This window comes from Chrysemys picta, chromosome 1 (assembly GCF_011386835.1).
Source record: "Chrysemys picta bellii isolate R12L10 chromosome 1, ASM1138683v2, whole genome shotgun sequence".
Lineage (NCBI taxonomy): Eukaryota > Metazoa > Chordata > Testudines > Emydidae > Chrysemys > Chrysemys picta.
This window is the reverse complement of record NC_088791.1, coordinates 13061273-13080507: the sequence shown is the minus strand read 5'-3', so window position 1 is coordinate 13080507 and position 19235 is coordinate 13061273. Positions and strand designations below refer to the sequence as shown.

The window sequence follows — 19235 nt, the reverse complement described above, 5'->3', positions numbered from 1 at the left end:
CAGCGCCACGTGGCGCTCTTCGGAAGTTAATATGCGGCTCCTTGTATAGGCACCGACTCCGGGGCTGGAGCTACAGGCGCCAACTTTCCAACATGCTGGGGGTGCTCACTGCTCAACCCCTGGCTCTGCCATAGGCCCTGCCCCCACTCCACCCTTTCCCACCCCCTCCTCTGAGCCTGCAGTGCCCTCCTTTCTCCCCCTGCCCCTCAAGAGCCTCCTACATGCCATGAAACAGCTGATGGGGAGGGAGGGGGAAGGGTAGGTGCTGATCGGCAGGGCTGCCAGTGGGTGGGAGGTGCTGGGAGCAGGGGGAGCTGATAGGGGGCTGCTGCCGTATTACTGTGGCTCTTTGGCAATGTACATTGGTAAATTCTGGCTCCTTCTCAGGCTCAGGTTGGCCACGCCTGGTGTAGATGCTTCCAGAGTTCTATCAACATAAGCTGCTTTGCGTCAGCCTAACTCTGTAGAGACCAGGCCTAAGACAGCCCCCTACAACAGCTCTTTGTTATTGCTTTAGTACTGCTGCCATAGAACCTATGACACCTACCTCATTAACACTTCATGGAGCACACTGGGTTTTTCCTTGGTGGTCTCCTATTGTGAGCACTGATTTTCACTTGTGTGATTAACAAAATCAGTTAAAGAGAGAACTGCTGCTAAGGAGGCAGCACGGGGAATTACAGAAAAATTCAGAATGGGTGGAAGATATACCCCAACCTAGTGCAATATATGCTTATTGCAATGCGCTCTTTAGTTTCTTTGCACTGTTCACTTAGTACTGTGTTCTGGGTGCTGTGAAACACCGTCATAGGAAAAGTTATACTGTTAAATGTTCACTGTTCCTGTAAGCAAGACATCATGACTTTTTATGACAACAGATCCAACTTATACAGTTGGGGACATGAGGAACAAAACCCAACCCCCAGTCTTACTGGAATGGATAGATAGTGGATGGTTAGAAGCCTTAAGGTACGTCTATACTTACCTCCGGGTCCGGCAGTAAGCAATCGATCTTCTGGGTTCGATTTATCGCGTCTTGTCTAGACGCGATAAATCGATCCCGGAAGTGCTTGCCGTCGACGCCGGTACTCCTGCTCCGCGAGAGGAGTACGCGGAGTCGACGGGGGAGCCTGCCTGCCGCGTCTGGACCCGCAGTAAGTTTGAACTAAGGTACTTTGACTTCAGCTACGTTATTCACATAGCTGAAGTTGCGTATCTTAGTTCGAAGTGGGGGGTTAGTGTGGACCAGGCCCCTGAGCCCTATTCCTCTGTTAAGTGCATACTGTTCTTCACAGAGCAGCTGAAGTGGTCAGGTACAGGGCTGCTTTTTGTCCTTCTGTGCTCACCTGGTCTGCTCCACCCACAGAAATGTACAATCAGCTAGTTTACATGGCTGGTGGTGGCAGAGCATTCTCCACTTAATCATCAATGAGGATTCCTTCATTTTCCTCATTTGTTCACCAGAGACCGAGTTTATTAACCTTTCAGTCATGCTGTAAGGGCTATTTGCTTACCAAAGTTTTGATTTAGTAGGATGCATGGTTAGGGGAAATAGAATGGGCTAGTTTATAGTCCAAAGGGAATCTAACTGAAGGCACTGATTGAGAGGTTGGTCCTGCCTGTGCAAGTACCAGAACAGCAACTACTTCCATTTTGAATCTCACTGAGGCCTTATTTTATAGGCACTTTCTAGAGAAAATAGAGTGGAAATTACTGACCACTAGGTTTTTGAGTAAGACGACCTCCAGAACAGCACAAGCCCTTTGATCATGCCACAATCAAGATTCTTACTATATCTTAATTCTTGTATTTGTTTATAATAAACACAGTGCAACAGAAACATTAAAAACAAGTAAAACATTGTTTTAGTTTTTAAAAACCCCTTCCTTCCAAGTTCCTGCAGCAAAACAGCTGCTCGTGGTGGGAGAATTTTCATACTGAGATTTGTGGGGTCTAAATCTCAACCTAACCATAAACCCTACTCTACGTCCCACTGTATTTTACTACTGTTTGAAAAGGAAGGAGACAGAAGTTAGAGAGAAAATTAGAGCGTCAGCTATCAGAATACTCCTGAAATGGTTGGCAAATCAATTTAAGCAGCCGCGTAATTCCCTCCCCCACAAGATAAGTAAAGCAATTGCAGCACAAAGTTTTCTAGACTCTACTTTTAGGATTGCAGTTTGAAAGCAGTTATGGCTCAGCTAACTAATGACAGGGGCAAGGAACAGGCAATTAGCCAGTGGTTTTGGGGAGGAAAAAAAGAAAGGAGCCAACTACTCATGAGTAAGGTTACACTTAAGTGTAAATGGATCGAGGCCTTAGACTATAAGCCTTCAGGTCAGGGATTCCTCTTCCCACATGACTAAAATGCCTACCATATTTTGGCTGCTATAAAAACAAACACAGAAAATGCACTGGGACTTGTTAAAGTTGCCAATTATGAGCATCATCAGTCAAAGTTGCAATTGGTTACACAGCAAACATGGCTACCAGCCATGTACGGTTTTGAAAAGTTGAATTGATCATTTAAAAAAAAAAAAAAAGTGAAATCTGCTCCAAATTAATCAATTGCATTGATCACTGAAACCTGTTCATCTCTGGCATTCCAATTCCCCTGACTGCCCCCCGCTGTCCCATCCAACCCCTCCTCTCATTCCTGACTGCCCCCCGTACCTGTGCCCCATCCAACCACCTCTTCTCCCTGTCCCCCTGATGACCCCCGGAACCCCTGCCTGCCAATCCAATCTCCTTCCTGACTATCCCTAGGGACCCCTTCCCCCATTCAACCCCTCTGTTCCCCACCCGCTGACCGCCCTGACCCCTATCCACACTCCCACCCCCTGACCACCACCCCAAACTCCCCTGCCCTCTATCCAACTTCCCCGCTCTTTCCCCCTTTACTGTGCTGCCTGGAGCACCGGTGGCTGGCAGCATGGCCAGACCCCAGGACAGGCAGTCATGCTGCCCAGCTGGAGCCAGCCACACCACTGCGCAGCACAGAGCACCGGGTCAGGCCGTGGCTCTGCAGCTGCGCTGCCTGGCAAGAGCTCGCAGCCCCGCTGCCCAGAGCATTGAGCCGGCGGTGGGGCGAGCTGAGGCTGCGGGGGAGGGGGAACAGCGGGGGAGGGGCTGGGGGCAAGCCTCCCTGGGCAGGAGCTCAGGGGCAGGGCAGGAGGGTCCCATGGGCCAGATGTGGCCCGCGGGCTGTAGTTTGCCCACCTCTGCTCTAGACAGTATTTTAAAGTTATTAAAAAAACACCACTGAGATAATACATCTGCCACTCAGAACTGTTTTTGTTTTAGAATAGAAGATCCAAGGGACAGGATTGGTTATGCACCTTATTGGAAAAGGAACAAACTCTCAACTTAGTAGTATAATATGATGCAAAGTGAATTGCATGTTTCCTTATGGCACTAGGCTACTGAACAGATGAATTTCACGGGCTTGACACTTTCTTTTGAAACATGAGGCACTGGATATTCTCTGAGAATGCCAGAGGCCTTGTCTACACTACAGGGGAAATTCAATCTAAACTACGCAAATTGAGTTATGTGAATAGTGTAACTCAAATCGACGTAGCTTAGATCTACTTACCGCAGGGGCCACACTACAAGATGTCGACGGGAGAGTGATCTGCAGTCGATTGAGTGGGTCTTGACTAGACCTGCTAAGTCAACCACTGATGCATCAATCACCGCTCATGGATTCCCTGGTAAGTGTAGACAAGCCCTGAATAACATTTCCTGTGCTTTTCTAAGGAAAACCCACATGCACACTATGTACACCATAAACAGATTAAAAGCAGTAAACAGCTGGTTTCAAAAAGTAATTGGTTCTCTTTGAGTCAGATATTCACACACGAAAAAACAAGAACATTTGTTTCATGTAGGTGGTTTATTGTAAGATAATTTACAAATATTTTCAGGTTTTCCCCATTAATTCTTCACAGAATGATGGACCAACAGTTTTATCAATATGGATATAAGCAGGTTAAACCAACTCTCTAGAATAGCTCCTCGTTTCTTTACCTATAAAAATACAAGAAAAAAGTTTACACACATATCAAGAGTATCTTTAAGTGTGCATATTACATTATCTCCACTGTCTTTTCATGCTGCCCCACAAGTTCTCACTTCAAATGCCCTCTCTGTCCTCCTGATTCTTCTTTAAACCTACTTCTTTCATAATCCTTTTAATATCAATTTCTGCATTCCTCCTACTGTAAATTCTTCAGGGGGTAGGACAGTGTCTTGTCTGTGTATTTGTAAAATGTTGTGTATGCTTATGGTGCTGTAATATTTAAAATGAATGATTATTTAAGGGAGTTCAGTGGCTCAATGATATTGAATTAAACCATAAATAGGGTCTGACTATTTGTATACATTGTGTGAAGTATGGATCACTTTCAATTCATTCCTTTCCCCCCTGCACATTATGTGCATTAAAGCTCTCGAAAACCATAATGCACAATATTATAAGCCTGTTATATATCATAGAATATCAGGGTTGGAAGGGACCTCAGGAGGTCATCTAGTCCAACCCCCTGCTCAAAGCAGGACCAATCCCCAGACAGATTTTTGCCCCAGATCCCTAAATGGCCCCCTCAAGGATTGAACTCACAACCCTGGGGTTAGCAGGCCAATGCTCAAACCACTGAGCTATCCCTCTCCCCATATGTAGCAGCGTAGAGCAATACTGATGTTTAAAAACAATTTTCTATGGTACCACTGTTGACAAGATGCTATCTACGCTCTAATTACAGATGGGCCCATGCCAGTCACTTCCCAAAAAATTTCTCCAAAAGTTTAGTAAAAGAGGGCACTTAAAATTCAGATTTCTATGTTGCAATTCAGACATATTTCTCATTAACTGCCTCAGCATCATCAGTGCCGAACCATTTTTTTTGGAAGAATCTAGTTTCTACTTCATCACTTTACCTCTTGACTTTGGCTGAAACTTGCTTTCCGATTATCCCCTGGTAATGTTGTTATGGGAAAAAACAGAACAAGCAGGTTAAGAAGCAACTCATGCAAACTAAGGCAAAGTTATTCTTGTGATTTAACCAAGGATGTGTCATTGAGCAGCCAAATTAAATACAAACTAAAGAGCTCATTAAAAACGCGCATACATGCAGTTGTGGCACAAGCTGGTTTCCGCCATTTCTGTACACACATTAGTTATGAATGCATTGATCTATATCTTTAATTAGAACACAAGTCTGCATCTAATCAGCAGATTAATTTAAATTAATTCTGTGCAAGTAAACCAATTATATGGGTTTAAGCACAACCACCTCTTATCGCCCATAGCGCACAGTGTTCTGCAGTTCCTAGCAGAGTGGCAAAGTTTGGTATTTGTCAGCGAAACACACAAGAGCTAAACTGGTTTTATTTCATTAAGATGCGCATTTACATTCAACAAGCTAAAGTTCCATCCAACAGAAGTTATCCCTCACCTTCTAATCCACACAACAGGCTGATCTATACAGAAGAAAGGCCAATCTGCTATCTAGGTTCCCCAAAACAAGAATCTACACTACACCAGAGAGAGTTTTGGGGATGTTTGAGCAAAGGGTGGATGGGTGGGGCCTTTTTTCATAGTATGGGGAAGTCATGGGTGTCCACTCAAAGATGGGGAGAGGCAGGGAAAAGAGCCACTTTCCATAAACACGATGCAGCTTCATGGCTACAGAATCTTCTATACCGGCTAGCAGCTGCCGAGGCAAAGTTTGAGCTGAATGCAGGCTTTATGCATCATACCAGTCATTGGAATTTGTTAAAGCAGAATAAAGAACTCTTCAAGTATCAATGCATCATTTTTTCCTTTAGGTTTAGAACAGCTGTTCCTCCACCCTACCTATTTAATACAATGTAAACAGCAGGACATTTGAACATTAAAACAATCTAAGTGAAAAGCCTTGTTGCCTATTTACACAGATACTTACAGAGCAGCAGCGCCAGAAATGATCTCAATAAGCTCCTTGGTGATGACAGCTTGACGGGTACGGTTGAATGTCAAGGTCAATTTGTCAATAATCTCGGCTACAAATAAAAATTGAAATTTAGATGGTAGAATCTGGAAATGGAAAAACCACTTCCCTTTGATCGACTCGAGCAGAACACAGTACAACACTGTTAATTCACACCAACAACTGGGCGACCCATTGCAATTTACTAAATATTGTTAAACCACCAAGGAAAAGAAAAATAAAGGGGACTGCATGCCAAGATGTATTCTGGTACCTTATTTTGTCAGCTGAAGGTCAGCTTTAATTATAACACCTCAAACTAGTGAATGCAATGTGGTGTCATTTGTTAAAGCAATCTAATATTTATAGTATGAGACATCACTATCGGCTATTCAGTCTCCCGTACTGTGCTGCAATGCGCTCCCCCATGGGTAGCTATACTGAAAAGGAAAAGCTGCAGTTGTATAAGAAAGTTTCCACTGTTCTGACCAGCAGAAATGTCTAATTGGGAATCTTCCTGGTCTCCATTAATTCCTTCTTGGAGCTGGAGATGGACTTCCCTCATGTGTTGAGGGAAGGCGGCCAGCAAGGAAACGTACCCAAACTCCTTCTGTTCCTCTCTCCCTCACATAATAGGGGCTTTCTGAATTCACTGTGCTATTCTCCGCACAATGTGACTGCATATTTAAAAACATCCTTACCTCTGCGTACTAAAACTGAAAGCAATTTGCTTTCCCTCATTAGTGGTGATTGCTCACTTTTTGCTTTGCACTCAGCTTAGACAATAAAAACGGACGCATGGGTCTCATTTATGATTGATGCACCTGCATAATGATGAAATGTTTGGGTTGCAAACACTGAAAGGGAGATGTTTAAATCCCAACAGTAATTTTTCCCTTGGAATTAAACAAAAAGAAAAAAAGCAAGCATAGAAACTCTTGATCTTAATGTTTTTGCACAGCCTTTGTTTTACACACACACACACACACACACACACACACACACACTTACTTACATTTTGGGTCTAAATTAGAGCTGATCAAATAGTATAATATTTTAGTTAGCATTTTGGGTTTTTTTTAAATTAAGTCATCCAAAAAGTACCTATGGCTGCAAGTTCCACCCCGTTTGCCACACTGCTGTACCTTACTCCAAAAACTTAGTGGTTGTGGCCAGAGTAGGGGGAAAAAAATTGATTCAACTCCTAAACTCTATTGCTTGTCCACCAACTTGCTGTGTGACCCTGGGTAAGATATTTAAAAATTTGCTTCAGTTTCCCCATCTATAAAATTGATGCCACAGTAATTGCAATGGGTTTGAGAGGCTTAATTAAAAGTATACGGAGCTTTTTGAAATCTCAAATCAACAGACACTGAAAAAGCGTAAAGTATTCGTGGCAGTCATAGGGCCAGCCCAGTACTTTACGCTGTTACACAGGAATCCTGAATTCCACTTCTCGCCAGAGCCTCTTGCTTTCATATCAAGAGAACTGGGTACCACGAATATAATGTCACTGAACAGCAGCCCCCTTTTTCTTAGGTACTGAGTAAGGCTGATGTGTCTGGAAGGGCTGTATTGGCTGAAGAGATAGCAACTAGGATTGTGGGACATGAAGAGTAGGGGGATGGGCTAGAATAGCAAACACTGAAAATGTACAAGCGAGATGGTGAACTTCTGCTTAATCCTGCTAGACTGCTGAAGTCCTGTAAACACCCCCAAGAGTATTCTTACAAGCATTTTTGCTAGCGTTGTCCATAGCAGTCATTCTGGCACTCTGCTCGCTGGTGGTAGATTCCTTCAGAGAGTAGAAGAGGATGTTTGCTAATGTAAACTCCTGGTAGTTTCGCAGCACGTCAGCATCAATATCATCATAGATACTAATGCTTTCTGTAAGAATAGGTAAGAGTGGAGATTAAAAAAACCCCCAAAACTAGTCACATCCTACTGAAGATACTGTGGCATTAAAAACTTACTGACGTGTTTTTGCTTCCTAGCACCCAACCTCGTTCACACTGAAATCAAATTTTATTTTAATTTCAACAACTTCTTGTTTGAAATAAAATAAGCAAAATCAAGTCCCTGTCAACAGAGGCCAAATCCTAAACCATGCTAATGTGGTAGTAAAAAAAACCCAAAACAACTTAACTTAAAAATCCCACCCTCACAAATGACATCCTTGGATTGCCAGACATTTAAGTGCATAACCCCATTTTGCTTACCTTTGCCTGGTAGTGTTATGACAACTAACTGACAGACCATGAAAGATATGGTCTTTCAAGAGTTTGATTCAATGAATCGGACTGCATAGTTAATTTTACTACTTACCAGCACCAGCAACTGTATCAAGAGAGTAGAAAGGTTTTTCATCTGTCTTGTAGGAGATGACAGACCTACATGAGACAAATGATTTTTAAAGATCTTTATTACTGTAAAAAAAAGTCTCTACTGTAATTCTGATCTAAGAATTGATGAAAAACACTTTTGTTTTCCAAAACCTGAGATTAGCATTCCATGGTGCTGTTGTGAACACTGACACCTCAAACAACCAAGAACAGAAAACTTCGTATACTACTTTTGTTGTAACACCATCAACTATAACAGGAATAAAGAACAGAACCCAGAACATTGCTCTTGGCAGGTATGTGCTTTCCAGTAATTGTTAAAGCACATCTAAGCTTACACATGTATTATGATTATTTGAAATCTTGACCTTTTTAAACAAAAAAATAAGCATGTCAGATCACAATGAGTTTTCAGATGTCGTAACTGGACTAACATACCACTTCCATATATTGTATGAGTCTACATAAAACCTTCCATCCCACTTCTTTCTGTGCACTCTTAAAACAAAAGAAAGACCAGTCTCAGTTTATCTTGCCTGAATCGATTGTAGATGACAGATCCTTCATCGAATTCATATCCAGAGTTTAGCAGCTCTAAGGCAATCACTGAAGCATCTCCAAAGCTGGGGGGTTTTCTTCCCACTTCTTTGAATGTCACCAGGAAATGTTTATTGTGTGTCCTAAAATAAAACCAAGCCTGTGTAAAACCCTAGCCAATGTGCTATTGTAGAACCCAACTATAGGCCTTGATTTAGGTAAATACTTAAGCCCATGTTTCGCTTTAAGCACACAAATAGACCCACTGACTTTAAATGGGACTACTGGTGTGCTTATAGTTAAGCATATGCATCAGTGCTTTTCTGGATTGGGGACTAGGTGAAAGGAATTTTAGTTATTTAAAATTTGGCTCGCTGGAATTGCTTCATGAGATGTACCTCTAACTTTTACAACAGTGAGAGTCTAGTCAGCAATCACATTCTCATTCCAACATAGTTCAATACAGTGCAACAATTAACCCAGAACACAATTCAGCAAAAAGAACGTTAGCATAATTGCAGGAATTTGTTTTACAGAAACTTGATTTTTTTTCCACAGCCATTTTAAAATAAATTAGCCTACGCATTCCAAGCTGTTTATTAAAGGATAGCCCTGAAGTTTCTACTATAGAAAATTTAAAGCAGTGCTCACCAACCCGTCGATCGCGAATGACTGGTTGATTCTGGAGACTCTCCCAGTCGATCGCGATCTCCAGCTGCGGCAACATAACGGGGCTGCCTGCCGTGGCCCCATGCCGCTCCCAGAAGCGGCCAGCACACGGGGGAGGGGTCTCCGCGCACTGCTCCTGCCTGCAAGCACCGCCCCCACAGCTCCATTGGCCAGGAATGGGGAGCTGTGGCCAAAGGGAGGTGCGGGGGCGGTGCCTGCAGAGAGGGGGAGCACACAGTCTCGTGTGTTCCCCCCCAGGAAACGTAGGGGTACGATGGCCCCTTCCGGGGAGTGGTATGGTCACCTGGTGCACTGCTGGCTGGCAAGGTGGCCCGGCTTGTGATGGGGAGGAGGGGCTGATGTGCCTGAGTGGGGCCGAGGCAGGGAGTGAGCCTGCCTTAGCCCTCCTACGCCGCCAACCGGAAGCCCCCCGAGCTAAGTGCTCCCCAGCGGGAGCCCAGACCCCAACCCCCTCCTGGAGCCAGCACCCCATACCCCCCCGCCCTAGCCCTGAGCCCTCTCCCAGAGCCAGCAGCCCACCACCCCATGCACCCCAACACTCTGCTCCAGCCCGGAGCCCCCTACTGCACCTATACTCCCTCCCAGAGCTTGCACCCCTAACCCCCTCCTGCACACCAACCCCCTGCCCCAGGCTCAGCCCGGAGCTCTCTCCCACACTGTGAATCCCTCAACCCCATCCCAGGGCCCGCACCCGCATCCAAACCCCAACCGCCTCCCCCAGCCGTGAAAGTGAGTGAGGGTGGGGGAGAGCGAGTGACCCAGGGGGGAGGTGGAGTGAGTGGGGCAGGGCAGATCCTGGGTTGCCCTTAAATTCAAAAAGTGATCTTAGGTGTAAAAAAGTTGGAGACCACTGATTTAAAGCATTACTACTCAAAGATTACCTTTGAAGCAGGCCTCTTAACTTGTCACCCACTCCAACCACCATGACCTCTTTCCCTGCATCTGAGAGGGTGCTAATTTCAGTTTTCATGGCTTTAGCAACAGAGGTATGGATAGCACCACAGAGACCACGATCAGAGGACACACCAATAATGAGGTGTTTCTTCTTGTCTTCGGGGACCTTAATTTCTGCTTTCTCATAGAGAGCTGGGGGGGAAAAAAAATGAGAGAGAGAGAGAGAGAGTAGGAAAAGTTGCATTCAAGCATTCATCCTTAGCAATGTCTCTTAAGAGACATTTTGACATGGACTAAACATATTAGCACCTATTCTGACTAGAACCATTTCTAAAGGGATGCCATTCACACTTTTGTCTGTTTTTTTTTTTTGTCTGCCTATTGATGATATAATTAACCCTTAAGGTTATTATAACGGACACAGAAAGATACTTTTTAAATAATGGTTTACTTCTGTGCATTTGGCCGCGCGCTGTGTCTAGTCAGTTTCACTGTTGTGTTAATGCATTAGTCTTGTACATCATTCCAAAGATGGCTCCGGTGCACGCCCTTCCCCACACTTGGCAATAGCGTGTTTACCAGTAACAGCAAAGTTTAAACTGAAGATGTACCAAACAGGCACATGAGTGCAGAAAGAGGACAAGAAAGGAGAGGAGGGGGCCCCAAATTATTAGGTGTTGCTGTTTCCGAGCTAACCCAAAAACATTATAACCATTATAAACAGACGGGGAGCAGAAATTCCTTTATGTTTTCTAAAAAGCTTTTACAAGATAGGACATAATATTTAAGGGAAGCGAACAGAAAATGAATTTAAAAATATTTAAAGTTCACATCATCTCTAAGATATGGATTCTCCTTCTGAAAGTCTTCCCCAGAAAGTTTGATAAGCATATAGGGGATTTAGGAGCACAAGTCTTATTGAAATTCTCCCCCTCAATTCTTATGTCAGATACAACACAGACAATTTCTCTTACCCAAGGATCCTACTCCATACACTCTAGCTGGTTTCAGTTCCCTCTCAGCTCTGGCATACTTCGCTGCAGCAACCATCTTCATGGACTTTGTAATTTTCTGGATGTTCTTGATGGACTTTAAACGCCTGGTAACTACAAGCATTTGAGGGTTAAAATTGGGCTAAAGTTTCTAGCAGTCACAAATTAATCAGCTTCTATAAGATAGAGAGAGAGAGATGACAATATAAAAAAATTCAAGTGAGATTACATTTACAGTTCTGTTTAAACTAGCAAAATAATAAAAGCAGTAATTTAGACAGAATGTGAGCTCCACTTTTTCCTATAAATGGAATAGACGGTCAGTTTTCAGAATGGAGAGAGATAAATAGCAGTGTCCCTCAAGGATCTGTACCGGGTCCAATGATGTTCAACATATTCATAAATAATCTGGAAAAAGGGGTAAACAGTGAGGAGGCAACGTTTGTAGATGCAAAATTACTCAAGATAGTTAAGTCCAAAGAAGATTGTGAAGAGTTACAAAGGGATCTCTCAAAACTAGGTGACTGGGCAACAAAATGGCAGATGAAATTCAATGTTGACAAATGCAAAGTAATTGGGGAAAACATAATCCCAACACACCTAAAAACTAACACCTTCTGTTAGTCTTAAAGGTGCCACAGGACCCTCTGTTGCTTTTTACACATTCAGACTAACACGGCTACCCCTCTGATACTAAAAACGATGGCATCTAACTTAGCTGTTACCACTCAAGAAAGAGATGTTGGAGTCATTATGGATAGTTCTCTGAAAACATCCACTCAATCTGCAGCAGCAGTCAAAAAAGCGAACAGAATGTTAGAAACCATTAAGAGAAGGGTAGATAATAAAACAGAAAATATCATAATGCCACTATATAAATCCACGGTACGCTCACACCTTGAATACTGCATGCAGCTCTGGCCACCCTATCTCAAAAAAAGATACATTAGAAATGGAAAGGGACAGAGAAGGGCAACAAAAATGATTAGGGGTATGGAACAGCTTCTATATGAGGAGAGATTAAAAAGACTGGGACTACACAGCATGGAAAAGAGGAGTCTAAGGGGGGATATGATAGAGGTCTATAAAATCATCAATGGTGTGGAGAAAGTGAATAAGGAAGTGTTATTTACTTCTTCACACAACACAAGAACTACAGGTCACCCAATCAAATTAATAGGCAGCAGGTTTAAAACAAACAAAAGGAAGTACTTCTTCATAAAACACACAGTCAACCAATGGAACTCATTGCCAGAGGATATTGTGAATGCCAAAACTATAGCTGGAGTCAAAAAAGAACTACATAAATTCATGGAGGCTAGGTCCATAATGGCTATTAGCCAAGATGGTCAGGGATGCAACCCCATGCTCTGGGTCCTTAAGCCTCTGAGGGCCAGATGCTGGGACCGGATGACAGCGGATGGATCACTTGAAGATTGCCTTGTTCTTTTATCCCCTCTTAAGCATCTGGCACTGGCCACTGGGCTAGATGTACCATTGGTCTCACCCAGTGTGGGCATTCTTACGTTCCTAAATAAACGTGTATCGAACTAATCCTGTAGTGCATTTACCTGGAGAACAGACTCTTTCTACAAGGAGACATTTTTCGTATCTCCAAAACCAGAGAATGACGCAGTCGGGGTTTAAGCTAAAGCTCTATTCACGTAGGCCTTACTTTTCCCCTTCTGTCTCTATCTTTTTCATGAATGCACCTCTCGAGTCATCATGCCTATTCCCTGTAGTAAATGCAACTCAATATTTTAAAGACACACAGTCACATTTGGTCCCAAGTTTAGATTTTGGCAAAGCAAGTACATTTTTATACAAGGCAAGACTTTTAGAAATGTTACTATGAATAAAAAACAAAACAAAACTAAAAGAAATGGAAAAGGATTTCAAAAAGACAAAGACTAACTAAATTCCCCTGCAGTATTTGTGCTAGAGATTGGAATTCTTTACTAATGCATGAAAACCCAAAAGAGTGATTTGATAAGATGAAAAACAAGTAAAACTGACAGGTTTGTTTTTATTGTCCAAAGTGAGAGAAATACACAAAGTCTACAAAAAACAAACAGAAAAGTAAATTCAATTTTTAAAATTATTTGTTTTAATAAGCAAAAACGTCAGCAAAGATTTTTTTGAAGTTATGCTTTTAACTTAACAGTGTCTTTAAAACAAATCAGTTTCCTTAAAAAACATTTACCTTTTATTGAATGATGTCTTTTTTGAAGAACACTGCTTAATTATGGGTAAATTCATGCTTATGAAAACAAGAAGCTGACAGCATTGACTAGAAATGGTCACAGGGTAAGCAGCTTCTCTTTACAATTTAATCGGTGGCTGCCGGCTTATTCCCCCAAACACAGATCAGCCAGCAAGTGATTTTGTGATTACAAGTTACAAGGAGTGCTGACCCTCCAGAATCAGATCGTGGCTGAAACCAGTTTACCCTTGTTTATCAAGTCTACATTTAAACCTTACTTATTTGGAGGAGTATGAGTTTATTAGTGCATTGTACCACTTAGTCCCAATATTATGATGACACTAATTTTGCCATTTTCAAAAAGAAGTTTAGCAACTTAATGACCAAAATGAGTAACTACAATATTAAGGTTTGGGAAATAGAATAAAGTTAAAGGCAGGCACAGCAGCCTTCTCTCAAAGTCCTTGGTTTTTGTAAACATGCATATGAAAAATAACTTATTTCTTGTATTTAGTTTTAAACTACTCGTGCACTTGCCTTTTTTAATTTCAGTTACATACCCTTATTCTGGTTTACCCACACCAGTAACGGAGCTTTTCTGTTTAAGAACCTTCTGCAAACACAGGACTGTGAAGACCCTCTTATGACGGTGATAAATTGTCTAAAATGACAAAGTCTCCCATCTGGCAGAGCTGGTCTTCTGACCAACACAACTTCAAAGCCTCCAAGTCCACATTTTTGAATTTAAAAAAAAGAGACATTTTCCTTCATAATCAATTTACTGAACCGAGACCGTTACAGTTTGAGGTAATATTGCATTTTAAGAATGCTCCTCTGCAACAGAAAGGCAGAAAGGGATCTAGGGGTTATAGTGGACCACAAGCTAAATATGAGTCAACAGTGTGATGCTGTTGCAAAAAAAGCAAACGTGATTCTGGGATGTATTAACAGGTGTGTTGTGAGCAAGACACGAGAAGTCATTCTTCCGCTCTACTCTGCGCTAGTTAGGCCTCAACTGGAGTATTATGTCCAGTTCTGGGCATCACATTTCAAGAAAGATGTGGAGAAATTGGAGCAGATCCAGAGAAGAGCAACAAGAATGATTAAAGGTCTAGAGAACATGACCTATGAAGGAAGGCTGAAAGAACTGGGTTTGTTTAGTTTGGAAAAGAGAAGACTGAGAGGGGACATGATAGCAGTTTTCAGGTATTTAAAAGGGTGTCATAAGGAGGTGGGAGAAAACTTGTCCATCTTAGCCTCTAAGGATAGAACAAAAAGCAATGGGCTTAAACTGCAGCAAGGGAGGTTTAGGTTGGACATTAGGAAAAAGTTCCTAATGGTCAGGGTGGTTAAACACTGGAATAAATTGCCTAGGGAGGTTGTGGAATCTCCATCTCTGGAGCTATTTAAGAGTAGGTTAGATAAATGTCTATCAGGGATGGTCTAGACAGTATTTGGTCCTGCCATGAGGGCAGGGGACTGGACTCGATGACCTCTCGAGGTCCCTTCCAGTCCTAGAGTTTATGAATCTATGAACACATCTCATTCCTCCCATCTCCTACCATATTATAAACAAATCAGAAGTACTTACTGTCCTTCAAAGTGGCCATATTCCTGACCTGGCCCCTGAAATTTAACAGAAACATTGTGTGTTAAGTGCTACTCCAACAAGTCACCAGTCTCCTATTTTCCAGAGATGAGAGAATTATATTTGCAAATGTAAAAGTGTGTTGTTGCTTCTTAATGAAGCTACTACAGAAAACATATTTTATTCTGTGTTGATTCATATTCTGCACCTTATTAATATCTTCTCTTTTTCCTTTCTTCCAAGGCAGAGCACATCTTTGTTTAATACTTTATTGCTATGCAATGCTGATTAAATGTATCATACAGCATCGTACAGTACCCACTATCCCAAAGAAACTGTTATTGATGGTCAGCTATAAACAGGGGATAGCAGGGAGGAAATCTCAGAGACGGGAGAAAACCGACATCCATAACTTCAAAAGATACAAGGGCATCTATGATAATTAACGAGTAAATGGATGATATCTCCCCTCAGTATTTGATAAGATCACTGTGATGTTCGCAGCCTCTGTCACCTACAAGGGCAGGTCAGCTTTTCTCTTTTTTGCCAGGCATTGTTCATCTACCCCTAAAATTTATAACCCCCGCTACTATAAACTCACTTCTTTCAGCTGGCCTCCCACCTCTAACTGTCCACCTGCTCACATGCTTCACCTGATAAATTATATGAATTAAATTACAGGTCTCACATTATAATTTAAAATAAAAACATTTAAAATAAACTGTCAGACAAATTGGACTGGATTTTACATTCCCTCCTGCCACCTTCCTTCATCTGTATTTCATCTATCAAGCACGTATGATCTTTGGGGCAGTGAACCTGACTTCCCTGGTAGGTTAAAGCAGCAGCAACGTCCAGAGAAGCGATCTTTCATTCAAGCTACATTACGATAAAATCCTCCTTATCTGAGCAGCCCCCCTCCCCAAGCTTTACAGAACACCCCCCTCCCCTTAACCTTGTGCATAGCTCCTATCCCCATCAGTGGGGTTTGACCAGAGAGAAGGGCCTGGCCTGACAGCGGCTCAGTGCATCGCCCCGATGCTCCAGCTCCCATGGAAGTGACTGCGCTGGGGGGGAAAGGAGCAAGGGCAGCTCCCAGGGGGCGGAGCAGGGCCACTCCCGGTGCAGCCCCCTGCCCTGTTCACTGACCAGGCAAGAGCCAGGTACTGGGGTGTTCGGGTGCCCCCCCCTCCCACACGTCTCCCCCCCCAGGGGCCAGCCCCGCCCCCTGCAGCCCCCAGCCCTGCACAGATCCCTCCCCCTTATCCTCAGCCCCCCGCTATCCCCTCCCCCCATCCGGCCGCCCTCCGCTCGTCCCCAGGCCCGACGCTCCCTGGGCCGCCGCCGCCGCACCTCCCTCGCCGCATCCCAACCCCGCGGTCCCGCTCGCTCTCGGCACCCGTAGACCCGGCTCGCGCCCCGTTACCATTGCGGCTGGTAGACCAGGACCGCGGCTCCCCGGGAGAACATGGCGACGCCTCTCCCCGCTGCTGGCTGCTGCCGCCCGGCTGAAGGTCAGAGCCTCCGCACTGCGCACGCGCCGCGACCGACAGGGGCGGGGCGAAGGGCGTTCTCGTGGCTGGCCGGCGGAAGACGTTCCGGGGTCGTGTCCTTCCGCTTCCGGTCGGGGCTGAGCTGAGCTGGGGGGTCGCGGCTGGTTGCCGCCGCCGCCGCCATGGGGAAGTCGGATTTCCTGAGCCCCAAGGCCATCGCCAACCGCATCAAGTCCAAGGGGCTGCAGAAGCTGCGCTGGTACTGCCAGATGTGCCAGAAGCAGTGCCGGGATGAGGTGAGCCGGCGCGGCGCGGCGGGGGCAGGACGGGGGGATGTGGGGCAGGGCAGGGCAGGGGAGATGGTCCGGGGCTGGGAAGGTGCAGGGCAGCGGAGGCGGTCCGGGAGCCGGGGGGATGGTCCGGGGCTGGGAAGGTGCAGGGCAGCGGAGGTGGTCCGGGAGCCGGGGGGATGGTCCGGGGCTGGGAAGGTGCAAGGCAGCGGAGGTGGTCCGGGAGCCGGGGGGATGGTCCGGGGCTGGAACTGGGGCTGGGAAGGTGCAAGGCAGCGGAGGTGGTCCGGGAGCCGGGGGGATGGTCCGGGGCTGGGAAGGTACAGGGCAGCGGAGGCGGTCCGGGAGCCGGGGGGATGGTCCGGGGCTAGGGCTGGGAAAGTGCAGGGCAGCGGAGATGGTCCGGGAGCCGGGGGTGGGGATGGTCCGGGGCTGCGGTGGAACTGGCTGGGAGACTAGATTAGGGGGCTGGGACTCGGCCGTAAGTAGGAGAGTGGCCCCTGGCTGGGGTAGGGGGCTGTGTCGGGAGGAGGCGGGCTAGGAGACCCATTAGGGCGGAGCAGGGCAAGAGCCCCTTCCACGCCTGGGGTGGGTAGGATCTGGCTCGGCACTGTCTGCAGCGAAGCGCTAACGGGAGCTCAGTGCCATCGAGCCCGGGAAGGGGAGCATCGCCCTCAGCAACAACACAAACCTCGTAGAAACACAGTCCCTGTTGAACAGGAGTTCTCAAACTGGGGGTGGTGATCCCTCAGGGGGCCGCAAGGTGGTTACATGGGAGTCGGCTCCGTAGGGCTGACAGCCCTGAGCCCCCATTAAATTAAATTACCCCCCCGTTTTTTAATTTGTAAGGGGGGCTACAGTCAGAGGCTTGCTTTGTGAAAGGGTTCACTAAATTAAAAAAAAATGAAAACCACAGCTGTTGAAAGACTAGTAATAAAGACTTACATGTATCTGTAGCAAAGGAAGTGTCTTTTACATAACTATTTTTTTTCTTTTGCCTAAATCAATGCTAATGCACATCAGAGGAGGCTATATATTCAAATACAATTCAATGAACTAACATGATCTGTTTTAAGTCAATACTCAGCATTATAATAATCCACACAAAACAAATTCATAAAATACACAGGATAAGATTTAATTCTTTTGCTTGACATTTGTTTCACATGCCTTTGAAAAACACCTGTAAGTGTATTATATTAATAAACAGAGTGAAAGGCTGAGTTGTGCTGCAGCTTTTGCAAGGATCACTGTCCTCTGATGAAATGCTTTTATTAACTTCCTCCAGTAATAACCTTGACAATTTCACAATCAGTAATATACTAGCGCACTAGATTTTCTCTCTTCTTTGAAAGAAAGTCATCAGTATCACAAATACTTGGACAAATTGGGGCATTATTAGTCCTTTCCACTTTCATTGTTGTAGCACTGATCTCTAGCAAATATATCAGAACTTGTAATGAGCTCTGTCTTCACTTGTGATACTGACATTCTGCCTGATATGTGTTCTGCCCTAAAAATACAAGTCCCATATCACTTTGTCTATTGAACACAGACCATGTGCTTAATGCTGAACAGAACACAGAATGATATCCCCTATGGACACTCACTACCTTACAATCAAGCTCTTGGGTCCCAATGTGGCAAACGCTTATGCATGTACTCAGTAGGACTAACCAGGTGAGGAAAGTAACCACTTTGCTATTATACCTTCAGTATTAGGACCTAAAGGCTTGATCCTAAGGTGCTGAGTGCCCATAACTTACATTGAAATCAAGGGAAAATGCAGGTGCTCAATACCCCTCAGGACCAGACCATAAAAAACACATCAGGATAATGAGCATTAGCTGACTGGCAAATAGAATAATCAAATAGCAGTGCAGCGTTATTAAAAATAAAATCTCTTATGCAAGAGGAGAGCTAAAACTAGGTAGGCATCACAGAAGAAGTGTTTTAAGGGATTTAAAAGAGAAGAGCATAGATTCTTGTTACATTGGGATGGAGAGGGCATTCTGGGCATAAAGGACCATTTGGAAAAAGGAAAAAAGGGAGTGTCTGTGTGGGAGATGTGTTGGTGAAGCCAAGGGAATCTCCTTTCACTCTAACCGTATCAGGGCTTATGCCAAACATTTCACACTCCGGAAGCAGGAGTCATACAGTTGCTGCCTAAGCTCCGTTCTCCCACCTTAGCGGCACTATGCAATGATGGTATTACCAGGAGTAAGTCAGTTTTATTT

The 19235-nt window shown here is 44.5% G+C and overlaps 2 protein-coding genes across 9 annotated transcripts in view; one reads left to right on the top strand and one right to left on the bottom strand.

Annotated features, from left to right (window-relative positions):
- Positions 1-3876: 3876 nt before the first annotated feature.
- ATP5F1C (ATP synthase F1 subunit gamma) lies at positions 3877-16782 on the bottom strand. 3 transcript variants are annotated; one of them, XM_005291916.3, is made up of 10 exons: positions 16642-16782; positions 15219-15253; positions 11407-11538; positions 10420-10624; positions 8848-8991; positions 8295-8359; positions 7701-7856; positions 5946-6042; positions 4939-4976; positions 3877-4029 (listed from the first exon to the last, which is right to left on the bottom strand). In XM_005291916.3, exons 1-9 carry the CDS (start codon positions 16683-16685, stop codon positions 4970-4972), a joined length of 885 nt encoding a protein of 294 aa, XP_005291973.1. In that variant the 5' UTR covers positions 16686-16782; the 3' UTR covers positions 3877-4029; positions 4939-4969. The 3 variants fall into 3 exon arrangements, with proteins under 3 accessions (XP_005291973.1, XP_005291974.1, XP_065409199.1); XM_005291917.3 differs by lacking the exon at positions 4939-4976; XM_065553127.1 differs by lacking the exons at positions 3877-4029; positions 4939-4976 and having other exon boundaries at positions 5942-6042.
- Positions 16783-16785: 3 nt separating this feature from the next.
- KIN (Kin17 DNA and RNA binding protein) overlaps positions 16786-19235 on the top strand; it is a 28869-nt gene continuing 26419 nt past the window's right edge. Inside the window, exon 1 of one of the 6 annotated variants that reach the window (XM_005291919.5) lies at positions 16786-17004. In XM_005291919.5, coding sequence (XP_005291976.1) covers positions 16891-17004 — 114 coding nt within the window. In that variant the 5' untranslated portion in view covers positions 16786-16890. The remainder of the gene's footprint in view (positions 17005-19235) is intronic. The other 5 variants (XM_005291921.5, XM_065553105.1, XM_005291920.5 and 2 more) reach the window with 5 other exon arrangements.

Excerpts from the sequence above, each read along its gene's own strand:
- ATP5F1C (XM_005291916.3), bottom strand. The coding sequence starts at position 16,685 with ATGTTCTCCCGGGGAGCCGCGGTCCTGGTCTACCAGCCGCAATG. Across the intron at positions 10,625-11,406 it reads GTATGGAGTAGGATCCTTGG|CTCTCTATGAGAAAGCAGAA; the intron begins GTAAGAGAAATT and ends TTTCCCCCCCAG. Across the intron at positions 7,857-8,294 it reads TGATACAGTTGCTGGTGCTG|AAAGCATTAGTATCTATGAT; the intron begins GTAAGTAGTAAA and ends CTATTCTTACAG.